Raw genomic sequence first — 24,565 nt, forward strand, 5'->3', positions numbered from 1 at the left:
CATTCCACTCACGGCCACATTATCTTCTTCCTCCTAAGAGACCTCTGGGTCCTTAAGTAACTTCCCAGTCATCAAATCAGTCTTTATTAAATTTTCACATGCACTTAGTTTTAGATTCTATTTGAAATGTGCTCCAAGGAGCATCATATGGACTAAATAATTAGCTAAAGAGAAATGGTACAGAATAGATTTCAGAGAATGGCACAGAACAATGCCTCTCCAATACCACCAGTGGTAACTGAGTCTCTTAATATAACACAATTATGAGCATTTTTATTTTGAGTAAAATTTTATTTTCACTTATATTTAAAGGGAAAACAATCCAATCAGTGGTTTCAGAAATTTGTGCTTAGGACAAAGCTAACCCAGGTATTTAAGGTTTTAAAAAGTGGGTCGAGTTAAAGAAAACTATTCAGGAAATATTAGTGCAAGGGTATCACAAGAATCTTGAAGGCTGCACTCAAGTGACTAAAGTGGAAGAAATACCATCGCCAAGACTAGTTGAGCATATCAACAACTCTGGGTCGACTCCTGTTCTGCGAAGGACGTGCTGTCTGACCTTGGGCAGGTTGCCATCTCTCTGAGCCCCAGTGTGCTCAAGAGCAATGGTGGCATTGAAGGAGATCTCTAAGATCCCTTCCAATTCTAGAAAGTGATGATTTATCTATAGTATAGGTTACCACCTGTGACTAAAGAGAAGGAAATGGGGAAATTAAGTCAGTGTTGTCAATGGCGAAGTCATGGGGAGACACACATACGCATCAAGTTAGCTCCTAGATCACGGAGCAGCAGTGAGGGGGAGAGGAAAATTCAGAACCAGGGGAACTGGGAGCCAGCACTGTCACTTGCCGTGCCCCTTGGGCCTTCTCGAAGTCACATGCCCTCTTGAAGTCCCAATTTCTCTCTGGGAAGGCAAAGTGTCATGTTGGTATATTACAGCTATTCCATTACTATGCAGTCTTATTGGATGGCTCAAATGCAGTGTAAATGAAGTAAAAATTCAAATCAAAGGTAAATCTTGTTCTCGCCCCCTCTTGTAGGTGTCTTGGTTGTTTCCGTATTTTTAAATACATAGTGGGATGCTATCTATGCACAACTAAATTATGATCAGGCAGAATTTTTAAGGAAACAATAGCTTAAGTTCAAGCCAGGCAATATTGGTCGTTTTGAACAGCTGAGACAAAATGTTTAATGTTGAAGAAGGAATCATGAATCTGCTTATCGCAGGGAACCTGGAAAACCATGCTCATTCACTGTCATCTCAAAATCAGGTTCCAGTTAAAAGTTTTAACCATCTCCCTTTCTAACTATAATCCTAAGTGGAAGATGAGCTATTTCTACTAAATTATTTATCAATTCCACCGAGCCCTGCTTTTTACGAGGTTTCTTTCTATTAGCACAGAATTTCCAATTGAATGCGTGACCCCAGATTAGAGCCCTCACAATGCCTGTGCACTTTCTTCCCCTAGGTTGTCCAGGTTACACTTTCAGACTACTGCCTGTTGATCTAGAGTTATGTTTTTGCGCTTATTAGGTTACCAAGTTTGCTTCTCTGATCTGTGAGTTGACAAGGCGATACCTGCTTGCTACACTGCCACACAAAAACCCTGCAACTTCCAAATAAGGATGCAGCAAAGGAAGTTGCTTGGGGTAAGACTGGAGTCATTTAGTGTGGGGTCAGATAGCAGGATAGTCTGGAGCCACCCCTGAAATCACCTTTTTGTCTTTTTTAGGGGGATCTTTTTAGGGCCGCCTCCAGGGCATATGGAGGTTCCCAGGCTAGGGGTCCAATCAGAGCCGCTGGCCTACACCACAACCACAGCAATGAGGGATCCAAGCCACATCTGCAACCTATGCCACAGCTCACGGCAATGCCAGATCCTTAACCCACTGAGCAAGGCCAGGGATCAAACTCACATCCTCATGGATGTAAATTGGGTTCATTAACTGCTGAGCCACAACGGGAACTCCTGAATGCACCTTATGTGGCAAAAAGCGATGCTTGAAAAGTTGTGCAGTGGGTAACATATTTCCAGACACATTTTAAACAAAAGTCATGTGTCTAAATATGGAAGCTTCAGTCATCTAGAATATTCACTATGTAAGCCATCTCCTTTCCTCATGGCAGAAAGACTAGACTTAGTAGCTTCCCCTCTTATCACTTCAGCGCAGTGTAGGTTGTCCCCTACCTAATGCGTTCAATTTGATATCCTTTGACATGTCAGGCTTATTCTTACAGAAAAATAAGCCTTGTTCTAAGTACTACTGCAAAACTGTATTACCTTTCCTCATGCAAAGACATTTCTAAGCCAATGCCCTTTGGACATGAGAAGGTTACATTACTCAGCTAGTCATGGGTCTACTAAACATCCAGGGATCACCAGGTAGGGCTGTGGACTCCAGGGCTCAGTGTTTCTCCCACTGGAGCCTATAGTTTCCCATCAGCCGGCCTTGGCTGGCCCTGCTGTCCAGCTCACAGGCCTGCACGGAAAGACATGGCAATAGATATTGATAATTTTCTAAAATATTTCCCTGGCCCCTGAAGCATCTACTGTTCTCTTTACCTTGAGTTTTATTAGGAGGAGGACACAAGCCATCAGCTTCACCATTCTTTTGGTGTTCATAAGTCCAAAGTGTGAAAAGAAAGCTTGAGTAGCACCATGTCCCGTGCAGGGGACAAACGTGCTCACTGTCGCTCCCAGGGAATACACCACTTTTCTCAGGATGCGCTCTGCAAGGGGGGCTGGGATCGTAACACCAGTCAGGTGCTCTGCCTTCCTGCTTTTACTTGGATGTTCTTTCCTGGAAATCATGTGTGGGAGAGAAGATTTTGGTAAGTATTCTTTCCAGTTCTGGGAATGCTCCCTCTTCTTGGTTTCCAGGCCGCTTCTATTTGCACCCTGCTGGTACTCCGCAGAGCCGCCCAAATAGCGCTGCCTCTGACCAGCCGTCTCTTCCCCACTTTGTCACCAGCCTCCTCCTGTAAACTGACTCCCACCTCAATTATTTCTTCTCACCTTTGCCCTTCTTCCCTCCTCCACCAACTGCTTCAAGTTATTCTCCGCAAATCTGCTCTCATTAATGCCATCCCAGAACCGACTTTTCCCTTTTCTCTCCAAATAAACGGCTTTCAATAAGCTGCTCCGAACCCCCCAAACAAATAACATCCCACAATCCACCTCGTTCTAAAATATTGCTTTTCATAACCTCCAACCATTTGCTCTCCTCCTCCCCTTGAAGAAATAAACCGTCTTCAGTGTTCCTTCTTATCTGGGCATTGAGCTACCTCATTGAAACCATAAAACACACATGCACACACACACTCAGCGACCTCCCAAACAAAGACAAATGACCTAATACAATCTTTCGCCTTCCCCTCCTCTGAGAAAGAAAACTCTCATGAGGTATGTAAGGACCCATTTGTGTCCCTTTGAGGATTTTTTTTCTCCCTGACGAAACAGGCTAAGGAGAAATACAGTAAGGCATTCCAAGGCCAAACACATTCTACTGTTTATTACACATATTACATTCTTAAATAAAAATGCGTCACATAACATTTTTTGCATAGATATCTTACAATATACCAATTTAAAAAAGAATTATGAAACAGACCAGTAACAAAAATAAATTTTTTCTTCATTAATAATTTTGTAACATTAACATACCACCATCATATAATACAAATAATAGTTTTAAATCTTAAGACTTTTGTACAGCAAAAAAACTTGACAAAGTAATATATTTATATATATATATATAAAAAGCTTAAAAAAAATAAAATGTCAAAAAAAGGCATAACCGAGGGCTATAAGACTGGGTACTTCTGTGATATATTATAAATACCAGAGAAGGCCTGAGAGCATGTGACCGAGGGAGGTGGGGGAGGGGAGGGGGCTGGGAGTAGGTCTCTCCAAACACACTTGTTAGACACATCTGGCAAAAAGGAAATGTATAGTGCAAAAACAAAGGTCTTCGAGCAACTTTTAAGAGGGTCATAGAGATTGGAAAGAAAAGTGGTGGCTGGGAAGTTATGTGGTGGGAGGAGGAAGGGGGCGACAAGAGAGAAGGAGTCTGGGGTGGGGGGCTTATGGAAAGGAAGGGGGAGGCTTCAAAAACATTAAACATTTATTTTTGCCTCTGTGTTAGCAAGGAGATCTTGGCCATAACAGGTGTATTTTTCCTCCCTGGAATGAAGCAGAAGTGAAAGACAAAGAAATGCAACCAAGTCTGGGGTTAGGTAGAAAATGCATGCTGAGAAAAACAAAAAGCAAAAAAGGTTGAGAACTAGCCAATGAGCCCCAAAGCCTTTCAGGACCTAGATTTGCAGAAATCATTCTGCCCCGGGCCCAAAGGCCTAGGATTAAAATGTCCCCTCTCCCCACCCTCAGCCCCTCCCCTCTATGTGGAACTCCCAGTGTGTTTTCAATATACTGGCAATTATAAGCATCCATCCCCCCCAAAAGATAGTAGGCACTGGTGGCTACTCCTCGTAAACGTCAGTAGCCTAAGTGTTTTCCTTCTGCGAAGGTACATTAGGTACAGGTGCACACGTGTCCAGCTGTGTGCACTCATACCACCCTCATTATTCTGACGTGGGATCCATTTTATGGCAGTAGACAGAAGCTGGAGTCAAAGCAGTTTACGATTCCAAAGCTCACAGTTGAAAAAAATTGTATAAACAGTCCCCAACAAAGAACGTATCAACCTTCCCTCATGACTGCTGAGAGGGAGCCCTGTTTGAAAAGAGTCATCTCGTTTGGGATATTTGTGAAGCGACGGCCTAGGATTTCTCTCTCCATTTTCTTTTTACCTGTTTTCCGAGGACTTGTACGTACATGCAAGACACCTGAAGAATACAGTACTATATTGGAAGGGTGCACGTGAGAGAGTTAATTGCAGCTTTATTTGTCCCTTTTCCGGGATCTATTAGGAACCCACAGAGGAGATTTAAGAGAGGGTTAAAGGCGAGAGAAAATCCTAAAGCCTCAGGCAGTTAGTCATGGGATCTCACATTTACAAACAGTTTTTGCTTCCTTTGACACATTTTTGTTGTTCCAACTCAAGTATTCCCAAAGATCCTCACTGAGGAAAGTAGGCCATCAAAGAGGCATTGATGTATACTCAGGCCAGCCAGCCCCTCTAGTTTCCAAAGGGAAATATCACCATGTTTACCATCATCCAGACCCGGAATGCAAATTCCCTCCTCCTCCTCCCTCCCCACACTTGTCCTCGGCCACTTCCGGAAGATGCCAGGGAAAGAACGCTTCCGCGAGTAGATTTCAACCAGGTTCTACTTAATGACTTTTCACTTTGGCAAAGATCTGGGTGCAAAATGGCGGCCAGAAAAGCTGGCCCTCCTCAGATTTTTTAGAAAAGAAACAATTAATTTGACTTTTGTAGTTAGATACATTGCATCTCTTGACTTTCCCAAGCTTCTTCCTTCTCCTGAAACCAATTCGTGCAAGAGAAGCCAAAAGTATCTTGCACTATACTTTATATTTTACGAAGTGACTTCCACAGAGGAAACCATTGTGAACCAATAAAATTAATCATTAAATTTTGTCGTTCTTGCCATTTGAGTTCAATTCTTTTGTCTTTGCCATAGAATTCAGGAGTCGGGGCTACAGGCATAAGTTCTGAATGCACTGGCTGAGCCACCCTGAAAGTCCCATTTATTTCCCCTTTGATGCAAGTAGACATGGCTAATCTGGAAGCTTATCCCAAACTGAAGTCCCTAGGAGAAAAAAAAAAAACCAAAAACCTTCTCTGGCCTCTAGATTCAAAGAAGGTTTTTGTTTGTTTGTTTTTTTTAAAGGGAACTAGTTCTGCTCATCATGCATGAGGTTGGCTGTCTTTTTTACCCTGTTATAAGCAGGCAATCAAAGATGTAGAAAGGGCACAGGAGGTGGAGGTGGGGAGGAGAGGGGAGACTGAAGGGCTTTGCAAAGGAGAGCACAGAGAGGAGAGGAAATGGCCAGCATGAAGTTCATTTGGGGGTCTCTGATATTTTTATAAAATGCAGCTTTGTCATGGAATCCAAACATCTCTTTTTCTGGACGTAATACTCATCACCACCAGGCATTACGCTGGGCCAATTAACCACCAGTGGGGCAGGAAGCCAGTAGCTAGGAGCAGCATTATAATTTCAGGTTTCCACATCTTTGACTTACAGCCATGTGGTAGGAGAAAGAAGCACAAATTGAAACAAAATTGTCAATGGCTTAGAAACACTCTTTTTCTATACTTTAAACTCTGAACCCTGGATAAAGCGTGCTTGAGAGGACAACTAAAGAAACACCATGCCGGGTTTTTCCTTTCAAATTTGAGATCCCCTGGAAGGTTGGGAGGTAACAATTTAAATGAGAAAGTGGTTTCCTGTGTTTCAAATGTCCATTAAAGCACTGTTCTAAATAACCTGTCCTCTTGGAAGAAGACTAGCTTCGGGTTTTTCTTGGAAAGCCCGTTCACTCCAGCACGCTTTCCAACCACCTCTGCCATTTCAGAGATGATGGGTTCTTTATCACAAATCTGTATCCAAAATGACTGCGGCTACCGCTCCCCTCCACCCCCCACAGACCAGACTGGTAATCATTCAGAGGTGTCAAACCGGCTAGAGAAGAACAGTTTCAAAGCCATACGCTTAGCACCCACCAGATTCTCAGGCCAGTTCTCACAGTCAACAGATGCCTGAAGCAAGCAAGCTGCACCATCGTGGTTCAGTGCATCCTGCTCGGAGAAAGGTCAGGAGCAGATTACAAAGGACCTCGCTCATACAAAAGAGAGAGGAATTGCTGAACATTTCAAACACTGATGAAGACCAAAGGGCCTTTGTTCTGCCACATTCAAATGAGATCTTTTCAAGACCGCAGATGACAACGGGGAGTGAACAAGCAATGATTACTCTTTTGCATTTTTTTTAAAACTTTCTTTTTAATAGAGCCTTGCATTGGTCAGTTCAAAAATTAAATTAAGTATCATAAACCCTTAATAATAGCATTTCGAGAGGCAAGAGCAGCTCCAGCTGGGGAGAGAACGTTTGTAAAATCATGGCAGCCACGGCTAATGCCATCACTGGTGTGTGCGTGCAGTCATGCTGGAGGCTGCTCTAGAAAGGGAAACCAAGGAACCAACACAATCTGGGGTATCTAAAGTATCATCTAGTGCACTGACTGGAGGCGCTACAGTTTAATACAGCTGAGGTTCAAGGTCCCTCACACATCCTTCATGGAGAAAGGATGTACCACACATTCAAATATAATCCCATGGTATGCCCTGATGGACTGGCTACAAATGCACTCAAATGCAGTCGAGAACTACGAGATTGTCAGCAAGCAGTGCTCCAGAAATGGTTTCTAAGTCATGTCTAGTTTTAAATCTTTGGAATAAAACTGATTTTTTTTTTAAATACCCTCCAACTAACATATACATAATTGCCTCTGGCAAATGGGCAGATTTTGTGTGTGTGTGTGTGTGTGTGTGTGTGTGTGTTTAGGGTGGTTTTCTTTTTTTGTTGTTTTTTGTGGAGTTTTTTTGTTTTTTTTTTGTTTGTTTGTTTTTTGTTTTTTTTTTTTTTTTTTTGGTCTAAATTGAAAAAAAGAAAAAGAGAAAGAAAACTTTAAGGGCCAGACCTCAGAATGCCCCAAGTGTCCAATTGGCAGCTACAGCATTTGTGATAAGGAGGCTCCTTTACCCTCAGACGAGTAGTTTCAACATTTCAGTGAAATCAAAGTTTGTAGAAAGCTGAGAAACCAAATGCCAAGGATCTTGAAGGTTGCTGTCATAAATGTATCTGTTTCTTACATTATTTCCTTTTAAAGACTTCAGTTTTGCATCCCAAATAGGTATGGGTTGGCATTTTAACAGTCAATGAATCAAACAGTCAAAGGAGGGCAGGAGGGGAGCCAGCTGGTAGGAAGGAGCAGCAACCATGGGCGGACCAAATGCCATTTTTGTTTTGTTAGACGTGTCTTGAAGGGATGGTCCCAGAATATACAAAATATACAATCTGCCCTAATAACCACCCCGCTTGCTTGCATAGGCCATTTAATGGTCCTGAAGGCAGTCTTTGGAGTTGAGGCCAGTGCCAGCTAGCTAAGAATGCGGGTAGATGGAGACCGATATTGGATGTGTGTGGGGGGGGATGGAAAGTGAGGCATGTAACCCCTCGAAGTCAGCTTGCAGAGTAAGTGTGAGGCCTCTCTTGATCCCGGGTGCTCTAGGTCACAAGCCATGGTGGGCCTAGCCAAAAAAAAAAAAAAAAAAAAAAAAAAAAAAAAAAAAAAAAAAAAAAAACTCAGAAACGTGTCTCTCCTTTTAGACGGACCATGAGAGAAACATCTCAACCCTTTCGTTAAATGTCCACCCTTCATTCCCACAACAGCATTCTGAATGGTGAGTTTTAACAAGTGGGGTGATATGACTCGGTGGGTATGAGAGAGGAAGAGAGGGTGATGGTTTTTGAAGCCACCAGACTTGGGAGGCAACCTCCGTTTTCCTCACTCCTGGACAGAGTGGTATTTTTGGCTTTTTGTCAGGTCATAACCCAGAGTGAGTTAAATATGCAGCTGCCCTTTGAGAGTAGCGACATCTATGCTGAAACTGGTTACTGGGTAGCAATGACACATAGCACGGGGTCGATCACTATAGGCTGAGGTCATGATGCCTCAAGGGGGATGAGAAAAGTGTGATGTCCCATCTGATTGGCTGCTTCGAGAGCTGGACATCCAGGTGCCGAGAGAGAGAGAGAGAGAGTCCTGGAGAGGTTTAGTCCATGGAGAAAAGGTAAAACATTTAAGCTTCCAAATAAGCTTTTCAAGTTTTCGTTAGCAAAAAAGAGAGATTAAAAAGAAAAAATCTAGCACTGGCAATAAGGTGAGGCTCAAGGGATATACTGTGATTTATCATCAAGGACTTTATTCTCTTGGCCACTTTGCAGTCATGCTAGAAGTTTCCAGAATCCCTAGTGCATATGGTGTGCAAGAGTCAAAAAGTAAGAAAAGAAAACTCCTCCCTGGAGAGTGAAGTCTAGAGAAATGCAGGCCAGAAAGGTGTAAGGTGTTATTCCAGAGTCTGCCGCCGCTAAGGCCGTTGGTATCGACTGGAAAGATCTCAATAGTACTAAGAAGAACCAAAACTGATCAACAGTTCTGTGAGGAAGTCGGACGCACGGAATAGTAGGACTTTTCACACACAAAGGACAAATAAACCAAGAGTTAATTTTGGCTACCAAACTGCAATTTGGTTTTCTAGGTCATTTTCCCCCAACTATTTAAAAAGAAACATTAGTGCTACACATATGCAACTTTAAGACGTTGTATTCTCCTATCAAGTTGCACTGAGAAGCAAGTTAAATGAGCCCCTCTTACTGCCGTCCACCTGCAGAGACGTCACAGCCATTTTCTTTGATTTCCATTGGCAACAGCGGGAAATAATTCCAATAGTGCTGAAGTAAGCAGCCAGACTGCCTTGCTGAGTTCACCGGGTTCCCTTCTTCTTCATCTTCGACCATCTGGCTAGGGCAAGGCATAAAGAATAGACGTATATATTTTAAATATAGCTGAGTGCATGACTGTGTGTGTGTGTGCGCATGTGTGCGTGTGTGTACACAGAGGTTTATCAGTGAGAACTTTCTCCTGCGAGGCAATGGGTCCCCGCTCGAAGTCCAGCCCCGCCTCGCGGCATTTCCTTCAGACAATGGCCGATGCCATGGCAACTCTGGCCTTTAGCTTTCTTAGATATGTCTCTTCATATGGAGGGCAAGATGGTCAGACCTGGAAAAACACCTAGGAGACAGAAAAACAACAAGGATATTAGAGGGATCTGGGTGAAGAACTCCACTTCCTTCACCCATTAGAAAATGACTCCTCCTGCCTTCAAGAGAGGCAGTGCATGGGAGTTGAGAAGACAAGGCGGTGTGTAGGGAAGGGGAGCTCAGGGCTCAGCCTGCTTGGGTTTGAATCCCAGCTCTTCCAGGAGCTGTATGACTCTGAGCACCTTAACCTCGCTGTTCTTTAATTCCTCCTCAGTACAACGGGGATAATTACAGCGCTTACCTCCTAGGTGGGTTGTGGGAATGAAATGAGATGATCTCCGTAAAGTGCTTAGAAGATTTCCTGGCACATGGTAAGATCTCAATGAGCATCAACTATCCTTATCATTACTGTCATTATTAAAGGAGACACAAATGTAAAAGTATTTTGGAAACAAGATGTGCCACGCCCACATACTATCAACACAGCAAAGAATGCTTAGTCTGTACTACTGAATGATGAAATGCTAATATTTCAACAACTGGATTTTAGTCTTAAACCTCACAAGGAAAGCCCAGAAATGCTGTCTGTGATACTCGCACATCTATAGAGACACTCTATATTCAAGTTGAGAAAAAGCTCATGTCTATTAAGTATGGTATAATATGCAGGCATGTGCTAGGTATCTCCCCAATATTACCCCAGTAACATCCCTAGCAGCTTTCCACGCTAAGTATTCACACCCCTTTGGTGTACGTGTGGTAAGGACACTGAGGCTAGAGTCGCACAGCCAGCCAGTGGAACATGTGTGATGGGGACCCCGGTGGATCTATAAGCCCCCTCTTTTGAACCATTTCTCAGTATCCAAGGTCCACCACTGAGTGCATTCCTCAGCCTCAGGGCGAACGCAGTGGCTGTCTTTACTCCTGCCCTTCTTCTGATACCACCAACTTGACTGTCCCCGGGGTAGCAACTCTCCTGCACTCTCAACTGAATGGAGCTGACCATCCTCCTGAGGCTGAAGTCATGGCCATAGTAATCTGCTAGTGACCATTAGGTGACTCATAAAGGTCAATGAGAGCCAGCTCTGGGACATTTGCTGAAAATATAGGAAGAGATCTCTCTCCCTTAGGGTAAGGGTACCAAGATTGAAGCCTGGAGTTGCAGGTGTCCATATGGCCATGTGGGGAAAAGCCTGCTTGAGAATGAAGGCAATGGGAAAAATTGGGGCCTGCAGAGGAAAGGGAGACAGTTTCTAGTCCTAATGACAACATCTGAGAACCTGGACTCAGCCAATCCTAAAGACTAATCCAATTCTGTTCTTCTTAATTATCTGAACTACTAAATACCCTAATGCCAGTATGAGTCAGGGTTTTGTGCTTATAACTAATAGAGCAAACATTTCCACACCCCTGAAGTCTACATACAATCTCAGGTTCTGGCTGGAATTCCTGAGAGGGCAGCACAGAAGTGAGCAGTCATTTTTTGGCCCTGGGGGCGTGTTCCCCCTCAGGTCCTCCTCTAGAAACTAGCCACCTTCCCACCTGGGAGGAGAGTCCCAGGGTCCCCGAATACCCTCAGAGTCCAAACTCAGGGTGGGATGCTAGCAAGCTGTCTTGGTGAGGTTAGAAAGGCTTCCTGTTCTGCAGAATTTCCCTGTATTTGCTCATTCCTAGAACAACAAACCACAACACCGGCCTTATCCCCTCACCCCAACATTCTCTGCACACTGTCTGTGGTCATTTCTGAAACAGGCACACGTGCTGGACAGAACCTCAAGGAAATGAAGCACAACAGAACAAAGGTAAAATGAAAAAAATGCAAAGTCTAGTGGGAAAAGTGCAGTAGAAAATGATCTACTCCCATAACACATTGAGTAATAGTAATCCTTACTCTAACCACTTATTTCATGCCCTGATTTGGTGTCCGCAAGATGCTTGGGTTCCATCTAAGCATCTTGCAGATACCAAATCTAAGGGGATTTGATTTCCTATAAAACGGTGATAACTTTTCTTCAAAAGCAAGTACTTGATGTTACTGGTACAAAAAAAGAAAAGAAGAAAGAAAAGAAAAGGGAAAAAGCAATAGAGCCTGCAGGGGATTTAGTTTTTGACTTGTGCAACTCTGTGCTGTCCTGAGGGTACACTAAGTACTGCCCACTGCCTCTTCTCTTTCTTTCCTCCCTCCCTCCTTTCTTCCTTTTCTCCTTCTTGCCATCACTGCAGTAGCCTAAAGGAAGATCTAAGTTGGGAAGTTCTTTTCATAGGTATTTCTTTTTTAAAGTTGACATCCTCACAAGAACTCTATAAAGAAGGTACCATTCTTATGCCCTCTACCAGATGGGAGATTCATCAGAGAGAGGCAAAGCCAAACCCTGAACCCAAACAGCCTGACGCCAGAGCTCTTGGCCATACCAGCTTCTGAGTAGCTGAGCTGTTGATTTAAGGAGTTTGTAGTAGGCAGGATAATGGATGGCTCTCCCCAAATATCTATACCTCATCCCTGGAACTTGTGAATGTGTTAGGTTCCAAGGCAAAGAGGAGTTAAAGGCTTGATGGAAATAATTTGCTCATCAGCTGACCTTAAAATAGAAGATTACTCTGGATTATCTGGGTGGCCCAAGGTCACTGCAAAGGTCTTTAAAAAATGGAAGAGGAAGTCAAAAGAAAAAACCAGAGAGATGGCAGCATGAGGCCTTGATACGATGATTAAAGAATCAGGTCAGAGTTCCCATAGTGGTACAACGGAAATGAAGCTCACTAGGAATCATGAGGTTGAGGGTTCAATCCCTGGCCTTGCTCAGTGGGTTAAGGATCTGGCACTGCTGTGAGCTGAGGTGTAGTCACAGATGCGGCTTGGATCTGGCATTGAAGTAGCTGTGGTGTAGGCCAGCAGCTGTAGCTCTGACTAGACCCCTAGCCTAGGAACCTTCGCATGCTGCAAATGCGGCCCTAAAAGGCAAAAAAAAATTTTTTAAATAAAAAAAGGATGGGGACAGGAGTCAAGAAAAGTGGGCAAACCTGGAAGCTGGAAAAGACAAGGACTTAGATTCTTCCATTGAGCCTCCAAAAAGAAGCCCAGCCCATACCTTGATTTTACTCCCTGTGAGACCTGTGCTAGACTTCTAACCTACAGAACTGTGAGATAATAAATTTCCAAAGATAAATAACGATGATACATTTGTGGCAGTTGGTAATGGTAGCAACTAGAAAACTAATCTAGATTAATCTGGTCAGGCCTGAGCAGCAAGGACCTGTAAGAAAGCAAGAGAGCAGACACAAAAGAGCCTTCCTGTCCAAAACAGGAATAGGGGATTTGAGATGGTAAGAGGCAAAGCAGAAGTCTTAGCAGTACAAAACCTTTTTCTTTTCTTTTCCATAGCCTGAGAACTTACAGGAAAATAGTATTCTTGATATAGAACTTCATTTGAAAGAACCACTCAATGATGTGTGTGTTCCGTACTTTTATTCTGCTTTTGCCAATTGCCTAGCCTGTGCTGGGTATCTAGCAATTTATGCATAAGTATCTATCTTTACTCTTCAAGCTCTTTCAGGAAAAAAAAAAAAGGGAAAAAACAAACCAAATCTTTAGCCTGGTATGAAATGTGACAGCATGCCTCCTGAATCAAACTAGCATCATTATTTGTTCAAATTCTAGGGAGTGTATGGAGCTTCGAATTAGACGAGGTCCCTTACCATTGAGGTTTTATTTAAATTCAATACACACCAGCAAGATACTCAGTCATGGTTAATTTACATTTATTAATGTATATTTACTGAGTTCCACATAGGAATAGTAAAGTAAAAAGCAATAGATAGACTCAGCATCTAGAAATGCAGAATCAAATAATTCTAAGGGTAATCTACCCCAAGAGGGTATTTATGACTACAAAGCAGTCAGATGACCTTAAATGAGAAGGTCCTTAGTGATTGAAATTTGTTCATTACAGAGAACTAGTCAAACCCCTATTGTCCTTTCTCTTGCTTATGAAAAAGGCCCACTAAAGTCACATGGGCATTAAACCAATAACAACCCTCCAGGGCCCCAAAGGGCTAGATTCAGGTTGCTATTTCTCAACACCTAGAAGTGGGCTGACGTGGAGATCAAAGGTCAAAATGCCTCCTCTCAACTCCCCAAGATCTTGGAGGTACTACCCTAGGAGCTGTCTCCCTGGATTATATCTGCGTATTTCTCTTGTGGAAACAGCCCTGATAACTGCCGTCAGGAGCCATGCTCTTTGGGCTGGCCCCTAACAGTTGACCACTTAGTGCGCTGCCCTGCTCAGTGCTCATTAAGAAATGGCAGAGCCACCTCACTGCTTTCTTCTCTAGCCCGAACCTAAAGCCAGAGGTCCTAAAACCCAACGTCTTCAGGGGCCAGACAGATCAAGTAAAAGGATGCGATGGGTCAAGTGTAGGAAACACAGCACTTTGAAACCATCTGATTCCACTGCTGACAAGGCACAGAGATGGAGGAATAGCCCTCTCCAGTAGGAGGAGACAACAGTCCGTGGGATGACCCTTGGCAATTGACGCTGCACACCGAGGAGACTGGGGCGGGGGTGGGGGCGCAGCGACACATGAGTGATCACATGGCCACCATGATAGGACGTGATGACTCTCCAGCTCCAGAAAATTATGGCCACATGGGACTGTGAGCCCACTCTTACCAAATCTTCTGATTTTTCCACAAAAAGCCAGGAATAGAGATTTTTGTGACATTTAGCAATTTTAAATGTTAGCAAAACAAACAAAAACTCATGTATTTTTTTGAATCTACCCTATAGGCGAAATGCAAGCATAAGTTAGACTTGGTCCATGCTTTAAGGACCAGAAACCCCAATCCTAGTTTAGCTTCTAAATAGGGTGGTCAGATTGCTCCAATTATACAAGGCAAGAGATAGGTTTCTGCGCTCACATGCACTGTGGTACTATCAGGATTCTGTGTCCTGCAGAGGACTACAGATGCCCTGTTTCTGAAGGTCAAACTCCTCTATGGAACATCAAGTCCCCAGCCACTCCAGGCTTTCCTTTCATTGGCTCTGGGACCACTCCAACTCCCTACGCTGTCTCCCAGACCTGCTTTAATTCTCAGTGCAGTTCCTGCAATTGAAGTATAAGGTGCTACCTGTCAGGAGACACCAGTCAACTCCACTCCCTGGTTTCTGACATTGGTGAAAACACACTGACCCTCAGCCCACACCACAGGACTTTGAGCTACTCACCAGCTTCCCCAAGTACCATGTTACAGAACTTGTGCCATCACCTCAGCAGATTTCTAGCTACAGAAACCCAGGTATATTGTGATGAAGAAAAGAGCACAGAGAACTAGGTAAATTTTCCATCCCTGACATGTCCTTCACTGAAATATCCAATGGGTTTGAAGCATTTCTTCATATAAATCACACCAATGGTCAGACTGAATCCTCATATGTCAAGTGCTAGACAGCTGCATATGGCTTAATAACTCAGGAGACAAGAAGAGAAGAATACTAACTGGTAATTTCCCCCTAAGAATTCTCTGTCTGTTTCCAAGGATAATGGCTGTCCATAATGCTCCATCTCCAGGGAAGAACCTCACCACCCTTCAGGACAGGGTGCCTCATCTGTACCTACTACCACCATTATTTGGGTAACTGATAAAGGATTCCTCTGCATCCCCCTTAATATAATAATGTTCTTTCTCCAAGCTGTGGACCAAGAGTGACCATCTATGTCCCTTCTCTATTAGTAGCCAGGGTCAGAGAGGAATGCCCTTGAGATGGGAGTTGAGAGAAGATCATCACTGAAATATAATCTATAAAAGAACAACTGCGGATTCACATAAATTCAGGGAGCCCTCAAGGTAATGGGAGAGACATTAAAAAACAGGTTGTTGGGGGGGGCAGGAAGGTTAGCAGAAGGGAGCTCCAAGGGGATGAGAGACAATAGCTTCATGGAGTGTACTTCCTTAGCCCTGGGGTGGGAGGTTATCTTCAGGCTCCAGGAGGCCTGGGGGCTTTATTTAGTTCTTAAAGAATGAAGATAAGAGGAAAATAGCCTCTTCAGGAAGAAGGAAAAAAAAAAAAAAGGAGGAAAAACATGATCGCTCCTTTATAAGCATCTTAAAGGAGCACCAAGCCAACTGGCCACCCATGAGATCTGGCCACTCCTGCCCGACTCTCCAAACAAACAGGCACTACTCCAGAGGAAGGTCTGGCAAGGGAGGTGCCGGCACAAGGATGGGGGAGGCAGGATGCGAAAGCGATCGCATTTCCTCCGACGCAGAGCCAGGCCTCTGCGGACATCCTGCACAGCCCTCCTGCCATCCTGCGAGCGGCTGGCCGAGCCGGGGAACCCTGAGGCTTTCAGGGCTTTTATCGTATTAGAAGCATTTCTCTCATCATAACCGAGACCTTTAGTATTGCATTAAAAAGATGGTTAATTTTCTTAAGCTTCCTTTTAAACACAGAAATAGGATTAGAAGGATAACACGCTCAGATGCAAGCCCATTATTTGATTATGACTAAACCTAATCCTGCCTTCACCTTGGCCTGCAGAGTCTCCATTTTGGGGTTTATTGGTTGATAATGCCAGGGCTGTCAGATACTATTACTTGTGTAGTATCTGTTGCTACGTGCTCTTTCTTCCACTATCAAATGCTGAAGGTTTGAAATTGAATTATAGGATCAGTTCTCAAAGCCTGGCCATCTTTTAGACCTGTGCACCTATTCTCAAAGAAAGGATGGTTCAGGCCCCCAAAGAATGAGAACTCTCTTCAGTAACTGCATTCCTAGCAGCGCTCAAAGGAAAGCCTTGTAACTAACCTTCCCTCTGTTAAGCAGGCTTTCTATGCTCTCATGTTGTTAAGGATGAGAGGAAAAATGGTATTGATGTTAATAAAAAGATCAGAAGCAACAGGTGACCATTCTCTATCCTGCTACTTTTCCTATTATACTAGAATCATGTGTCAGTCATCTCCTTGGAGGTAGGAGCTCTGTCTTACTGATACCCAGTGACTAACATGGTTCTGGTGTTCATGAAATACTTGCGTAACTGAACCAAGCATTCATACCATCTCTGGATTACATGCAAGAAGGCACCCTTATCTCATAGGTGTTTTCAGTGGAGAAGTAAAAGGCATGCCCACACCTGAGTCTCTGGGAGACACACTTGAGATAAACCCAAGAGCACACGACCCGCCCACCCTCCCGCCCACTCTACCATCTCCCTTCCCCATCCCAGGAGCTTCTTAGTTTCTTTACCTGTCGCAGTGGTTGCATTTAAAGGGCTTTGCACCTGTGTGTTTCCTGTAGTGCCTTGTGAGCTCATCGCTTCGTGCAAAACGCCACTCACACCCTTCCCATGAGCACTTATAAGGCTTCTCACCTGCAAGAAGAGATGGAATGACCATGGTCAGCAACAGGAACAAAAGGGCGATACACCTGATCAGGGTCTGCTGCCTATTCTTCAGACTTGGAAAGAACTACATTTCCCAACAGAGCATATCATAGTTTTCTTTTAGTCTCTGGATGTTTTTATTGTTATTATTGCTATTATTATTAACCTTCAAAAGTGGTTTCACAAGATCTTCAAATCTAGAGCCATCATTTCAGTTCCCAGAGCCAGAGCATCTCCTCGGATGGGTGAGGGATCAATTTTTATTTATTTTCTATTCCTTGGAGCACTCTGACCCCCCACACTCCAAGCAGAAAGGAAATGTGCTATTTTCATCTGAACCACAAATGCTTCTAATGCTATTTTTCTCCAGAACCTACAGTAATTTACCATTTTAGCCTTTTTGGTCTTCTCCCTCCTCCTCTTCCCTCCTACCACAAACTGTAGCCAGGCAGCTGCCTGACAAGGCAAGGAGCTCGGGTCTCCCAGAACCCCTGTTCCTTCCAGTAAATGTGAGTGGCTGGACAGTCACAAGAAAAGGCTATGATTCGAGAGTTAAGACAAAAATCACTTAACGATTCCTGGCATTTATGTGAAGTACAGTTGCAAAAGACCTACTTAGGAAGTGGGATGGATTGGGAATTTGGGGTTAATAGATGCAAACTATTGCCTTTGGAATGCATAAGCAATGAGATCCTGCTGTATAGCACTGGGAACTATATCTAGTCCTTTATGATGGAGCATGATAATGTAGAAAAAATAATGTATACATGTAAGTGTAACTGGGTCACCTTGCTGTACAGTAGAAAATTGACAGAACACGGTAAACCAGCTATAATAGAAAAAGTAAAAATGATTATTAAAAAAAAGAAGCTCGTCACTTAATGACTCGAGTGTTCATATTCGAGAGTGATACACATTATTACAAAATATTTTTAAAGTCAATTTGTAGAGCAAGGTTTCAGCCACCATGAAGTTGCTTAGGAGCACGAAATTCGAGCTCTGTGCTCAAGTGACCTTTTCGCACAGTAAATACAGATGGAGAAATATGGAAGAGAAAGTACATGACTTTTCTTAAGACCTTTTTTTTTAAACTCATCAACGTCTGTCACCCAACATGACAAATATTTACCCTTCCAACTGTATGGAGGACTGGTTCTAATAAGAAGAAAAATAATCTTTGAAATCATGAAAGTTCCTGAGCCCTGTAACTGAGAAGCTGGTTAGCAGTGCAGTCAACAGCTCTGAAGCCAACCTTCCTGGGCTCAGCTTTCACGTCTGCCCCTAACTGTCTAGGCTGGGGCAAGTTAATCACCCTCTCTGAGTGCCCTCTGTTTTCTTAGAGATAATAGTAGTATGGACCTTAAAGGGTTTGGGGAAGATAAACTAATTTACATATGCACTATATATTAATTAGAACAGTGCTGGGCACATATAAGATTCACATAACTGGTAAATATTATAAACTGCCAAACCTGAAATTTCGGGATACACCAGTGCCAAGGTAGTATGGGGGTCCCATTACGTCTCCATTTTTTAATAGATCGCCCTTCACTAGGCAGCACTGAAGGAGACATTGCCCAGATACTGTACTTGACCCATTTTCTTCTTTCCGCCTTTTCCCTTCTCTTTAAAGCTAACTACAAAGTGTTCACAATTCTGTATTTGTATCACCTAGAATTGGACCAAACATGATTGAAATTTTTATTTCATTAAATTGGTGCCCTAGTGAGCCACCGCTCTGTAAGACCCATGGAGAAGAGGAATGAGAAACGCGGGCATTTCTTTTCAATCGAACCAAGAGGACATGAAGGAAGGCCAGCGGCGCAGGAGGAAACCCATTCAGTTTTGGAAACCAGAAAAAATAAAAAAGCAGCAGCAGCACAGAGCGGTGTTAAAAGTTCACCTTCTGGATCCTTAAAGCCACGATTTTAGAAAAGTGTGCCTGCTGCCAAGAAGGCGAAGAGTGGAGGAGTCAAGTCAACTTTGGAGTTGGCACACCTGGGATCTTGCTTTGTTCATGACAGACACCAAGCCTCAGTGTCCTTCTCTGTCAAATGGGGGTGAGATCCCCATGTTTATTGTGAGGTTTAAACAAGCTGTGGTGTACCAGGTGTTTCTGGAGCCTGGCATGAGGTAAATGTTCAGTTAATCTGAGCTCCCTCCCTGCCCCCATTTGCCTATATTCTCAGAGGCTGCTGAGAAGACAGGTCTAACTGGCTGTCGATGCAAAGTCCCAGGGCTCAGGGTCCAGACAGCTGTGCCTGGAGTCACGGGGGGCAACCTAAACATTGGAAAACAGAGTCTTTTGCATTTGAAATATTTTTTCAATATATTGTTGGAGAATGGACCTGAAAAAGAGTGTTCTTCAGATGTGCTCCAGAGGAGTGGGATGCTGAAGGGGAAATAAGAGACCCAAGCTGGAGAGAGAGGTGTGCTCTCAGAGAGGCCTGTTGGCATCATTTTACTGAATGCTATTGATCACCCACGAGGCTCTGTGACTTCAAGGAAATCTGGCACAAACAATGACAGCAAACGCAGAACGAGGCACCTGAGACTTCGCATTCAAAACGCCCTCTACCCCCAGAGACCTTCAAATGCAAGTAAAACTGGAGGGTCTTGGAACTTTGGGCACCAAGCATGGGTCAAATGTAGCAAGGCCTCTGGAAATTCCATGACATTCTACAGCAGCAAGCAGAGATCCAGTCCTCAAAATCAATCCCACAATTGAATGGACTCATCTATCAAAGGCAACCACATTCTGAAGGACACAGGAAGGACAGAGAGAAAATGAAGGCGATTAAAGTGGATGTCTTTGGGTAATTTTTTTTTTTTTTAATTTCAAAGTGTTTGCTTTTCCCCTTGCTGAATTTTTTACTTTTGTTCTGTTTTATTCTGACAAATAATGTAAAGGATTTAGTTATTTCCCAGAAAATAATGCAGATACTCTGTTAATTCCTGGCACAAACCAACCATCCTCTCCCCAGGGGCTACTTCCGTGTCCTTCCAGGGGCTAAGTCCCTTTTGCCACTGCACAGACAGAAACTACCAGCAGCTTGACTTGGCTCTCAATCATGTCAGCTAACACTGTTTCCTGCTTACAGCAGGTGCCATATAGAAATAACACTGGGGACAAGCCCTTTTATGTCCTGCTAGTTTAGCCAAGTTATGCTATAGTGATTCATCAAGCTATTTTTCCAGGATCTGAATAACTGACAAGCTATTTTTCCAGGATCTGAATAACTGACCTACATGTCGCTATTTCCACAAATACTCAATAATAAGGCATTTAAAATAACCAAGAGAAAACTCAGCCAAACAAAGAGGTAGTAGTGCATGAAACAGGCAGAGTTCAGAAATCAGAGGGGCAGAAAAAATACAAAGAATTGGGAATATAACTTCATATTTAAAGTTCACAAATAGTGCAGTTAGGCTGGCTTCATTTCTGGGTTCCACACCCACTTCCACAAACCATTATCTACTCTCAAGTCAGGGAAATGCTTCTGTCAGCATTTTGCATGGTCAAGATTACAGCTCCCTAATCCAGTAGTAGGGTGTTCCACAGAAAGAAGAAAGGAAAGAAGGAAAGAAAGAAAGAAATGGAGGAGGGAGGAAGGAAGGAAGGAAGGAGAGTGGTAGAGAAGAAGAGAGGGACAGAGGGAGTGTGGAAAAGAAAGAAAACAAAAAGGCAGTGAGTGCAGTGATAACAGCAGATTTCGTGCAAAATCAGCTCACCTCCCTCACCCTCCCTTCTCTTCCTGCTCCACTCCAGATACTATTCCTGGGTATAAAACAGAAAATGTCATGCCTCCACCACACGCTACACTTGTGGCATTTGGCTCCCTGCACCTCAAGAGCGAACAAAAATGTTCAAGCGAGGTCTCCGTGAGACAGGCAGATGGGAGACAGGCTTCAAATATCAGGACTCAAGCCCAGAAGGAGTGTGTGAGTGAAGCAGGCATGTGACAGAGGATGGACGAAGGAGTAGGACGATGCCCACACGGTCCACAGGGCCAGCAGGAGATGCTCTTCAGAAGCCCCTGAATTTTAGGGAGAGTATCAAGAACTACTTTTCTTTTCTGGAAATTAACCCCAGGAACTCGTTTTCCTGGCGGGGGTGGGGAGGGGTTCATATCACATCAGACGTGACAGTAGATCTAATCAGGGGTAAACACATTTATAAGGCATATGAGGGCTTTTTTTTTCTTCTCCTCAATGGCCTGATCAATAGCATAGGGAAGTTGCCAGGCCAGGGGTTGAATCTGAGCTGCAGCTGCAACCTAAACCACAGCTGTGGCAATGCTGGAGCCTTTAACCCACTGCACCGGACCAGGATCGAACCCACACCTCCGCAGTGACCTGAGCCCCTTCAATCAGATTTGTAACTCACTGCACCACAGCAGGAACTCCCAGATGAGGGCTCTTAAAAGGAGAGTAAAGGATGCTTGAGAATCAGGACTGATTTAACAGGCCAAATCACAGCACAAATTCATGCTTCTCCACAAAATGGCCTCTGAAATGAAATGTGGTCTAAACCAGTGTGGCTTTTTTTTTTTTTTCTTTTTTTAAGTTTTTGGAGCTCCTGTCATGGCACAATGGTTAACGAATCCAACTAGGAACCATGAGGTTGTGGATTTGATCCCTGGCCTTGCCCAGTGGGTGAAGGATCTGGAGTTGCCATGAGCTGTGGTGTAGGTCACAGATGTGGCTCAGATCCTGCATGGCTGTGGCCCTGGTGTAGGCCGGCAGCAATAGCTCCAATTTGACCCCTAGCCTGGGAACCTCCATATGCCGTGAGTGTGGCCCTAGAAAAAGACAAAAAAAAAAAAGACAAAGTTTCTTACAGAGTTACTTTTTCTACATCATGATCATCGCATTGGATTGATCAAAAAATAATGTCACAAATACCTTTTGAACATGCACCTCCAATACATGTAGATTTATTCATGAATTACATAAATGTACTAATGTCCTAATATATTAGGATATCATAAAGTATACACTCCAGGGACCTGCTGCCTGGCACAGGGAACTCTACTCAATATTCTGTGATAATCTATATGGGAAAAGAATCTGACAAAGCATGGGTATGTGTATACGCATAAATAACTGAAGCACTTTGTTGTACAGCAGAAATTAACACAACATTGTAAATCAACTATGCTTCAATACAATTTTTCAAAAACTACAAAAACAAATAAAACATACACTCAATACAGAATTTAAAAGAACTAGAGTCAATTAAATATAAACAGACGCGATAAATTTTTCTTCCCACACTCAAAAAGACTGTTACACAACAACCCTATTTCAAGACCACTGCTCTACAGGGAAAATGAAAACAGCGTGGCTCCAAGTTCACTGGTCTTGGCACTTCCATCCTTGGCCCCTACAGTCAGAGCGACCCTTTGAAAATGTGAGAGCATGTGTGTCCCTTACAGGGGACTTTAATCTTTATATTTCCATAGAATCATTTTCTCTAACATCCCATGGATTTTATTTTATGCATTTAAAAACATTCTGTAGAGGGTTCCACAGGGTTCACTAGACTGCCAAAGACGTTTGTAACTCAAAAAAGGTTAAGAAGAAATTAAAGTGTAAATGCTCCTGGGTTTCCCATGGCTTTTAAATGTCAAAAGCCTGTAAGGTCCTCTGGTATAGAGTCTACATGATCTGCCCCCCTTCAACCTTGGCTCACCATGTTCTTCTGGCATGCTCCCACCTCAGGGCCTTTGCACTTGCTACCCTCTTAGCAGGGAGCACTCTTGTTCCCTCACTTCGTTCAGGGCACTGCTCAAATGTCTCCATCTCAGAGAGACCAAGCCTCCCCATCCTCTGTTGAACAGCAGATTCTTTCCCCTTCACACCACTTAGGCACGTGGAAATGAGACTGCATATTGTTTGTGTGGACTGCTGTCTGCTTCCCCTAGGAGAGTGTAAGCTTCATGCAGGCATCTCTTTTGTTCACCATGATACCAACAGCATTCAAGCAGGGCCTGGCTCAATCCTGCAGAATACACTGCATGAATAAAATATCCCCATTTGCAACAAAGACCCGAGGTTACACGGAGGGGTAAGACAGCCTCCCTTTCTTTTCTTTTCTTTTTTTTTGTCTCTTTGCCTTTTCTAGGGCCTCTCCCATGGTGCATGGAGGTTCCCAGGCTGGAGGTCAAATCCGAGATGTAGCCGCCAGCCTACGCCACAGCCATCGCAACTCGGGATCTGAGCTGCGTCTTTGACCTACACCACAGCTCACGGCAACGCCAGATCCTTAACCCACTGAGCGAGCCAGGGATCAAACCCGCACCCTCATCATTCCTAGTCGGATTCGTTAACCACTGAGCCACAAGGCTGCTAACCAGGACAGCCTCTCTATGTGCTGAACTGGCTTAAGAGTAGAAAATGTTGGCTTGCTTGTTTAAACCTGGCCACTCCTCTGTGATAGGGAGTAAAATGTGAAACTGAGCAGTGGATTCAGGAAGTATTCCTTCATCCATCAAAGATTACTTCCCACTTCTTCTCTATCTGCCTGAGCCTAAAAAAGGAGAATCCTGAAAATCTTCCTGTAACCTTCATCTCACACCTGGGATCACAGTCTCTGGAGCAACGTCCCCTCTGGGAATCCAAGTGCGTCATTTTATAGAATTCGTTTGTAAATGCTCTCACTGAAGATGTGTTTGGGAGAGCACAAGTGATATGTCAAACGTATTGCACTATACATTTGCCTTTAAGATATAGATTGTAACATGAAATATGATCAGGCCTCAGAATCTTGCACTAAAAGTCTCTTGAGAATAAACATTGCTGATGCAAATTTTCTGTATTCTTCTGATCCGCAAAATTTCAAGTTCCTAACCCAATTCCTAAGGAGACTAAGATTTTGACCTGCCCAGGTCTCAGTTCAAACTAATTTTATCTATTTCTTTTAATTTATTTTTAAATGTGGTTACTAGATTTCTATTATCTGGGCATCTCAAGGTCCTAGTTTCCTTAAGACTTGGATTAGGAATTTGAAATTTTTCAGATCAGGAAATGGAAAAGCAAAACAGAAAGGAAGAAGAATACTTTGTGATGGGTTTATATTGCCACTGAGTACATCTAGAGGAAACCAGCAAAGATCCATCAATTGCTTTCACATCACACTCAGCAGCACTAGAGAATTTGAGCTACCTGGGGAATAAAGACATTGTGAGAGAAAATGTCACTAAGCTTTCTTAACATTGGAGAAAGAGTAACCAGTAAACATCACTCCACAGCTTGGCAATCTCTTCTCAGGGTGTACGTATCACAAGTGAAAAATACTCCAAGTTATTATCTCTGTTTTGGAAAATTATCTCAGAGCTCCTCTTAGATTCCAGCTGAATCTTAAATATTTTCCTTTTCCAAGATTTTTAGATTAGGTGGTTGATGGAAAAAGAGACAAAGGCTTTATTTCCCAGA

General features: G+C 43.5%; 1 protein-coding gene across 4 annotated transcripts in view; it reads right to left on the bottom strand.

Annotated features, from left to right (window-relative positions):
* KLF7 (Kruppel like factor 7) overlaps positions 3,489-24,565 on the bottom strand; it is a 97,767-nt gene continuing 76,690 nt past the window's right edge. For 2 of the 4 annotated variants that reach the window (XM_021074496.1, XM_021074495.1), the window contains 2 exons: positions 16,993-17,116; positions 3,494-9,782 (listed from right to left, as the gene is read on the bottom strand). In XM_021074496.1, the coding sequence (XP_020930155.1) occupies positions 9,731-9,782; positions 16,993-17,116 (176 nt within the window). In that variant the 3' untranslated portion in view covers positions 3,494-9,730. 4 annotated transcript variants of the gene reach the window in all.

The sequence above is a fragment of the Sus scrofa genome, chromosome 15, assembly GCF_000003025.6.
Source record: "Sus scrofa isolate TJ Tabasco breed Duroc chromosome 15, Sscrofa11.1, whole genome shotgun sequence".
Lineage (NCBI taxonomy): Eukaryota > Metazoa > Chordata > Mammalia > Artiodactyla > Suidae > Sus > Sus scrofa.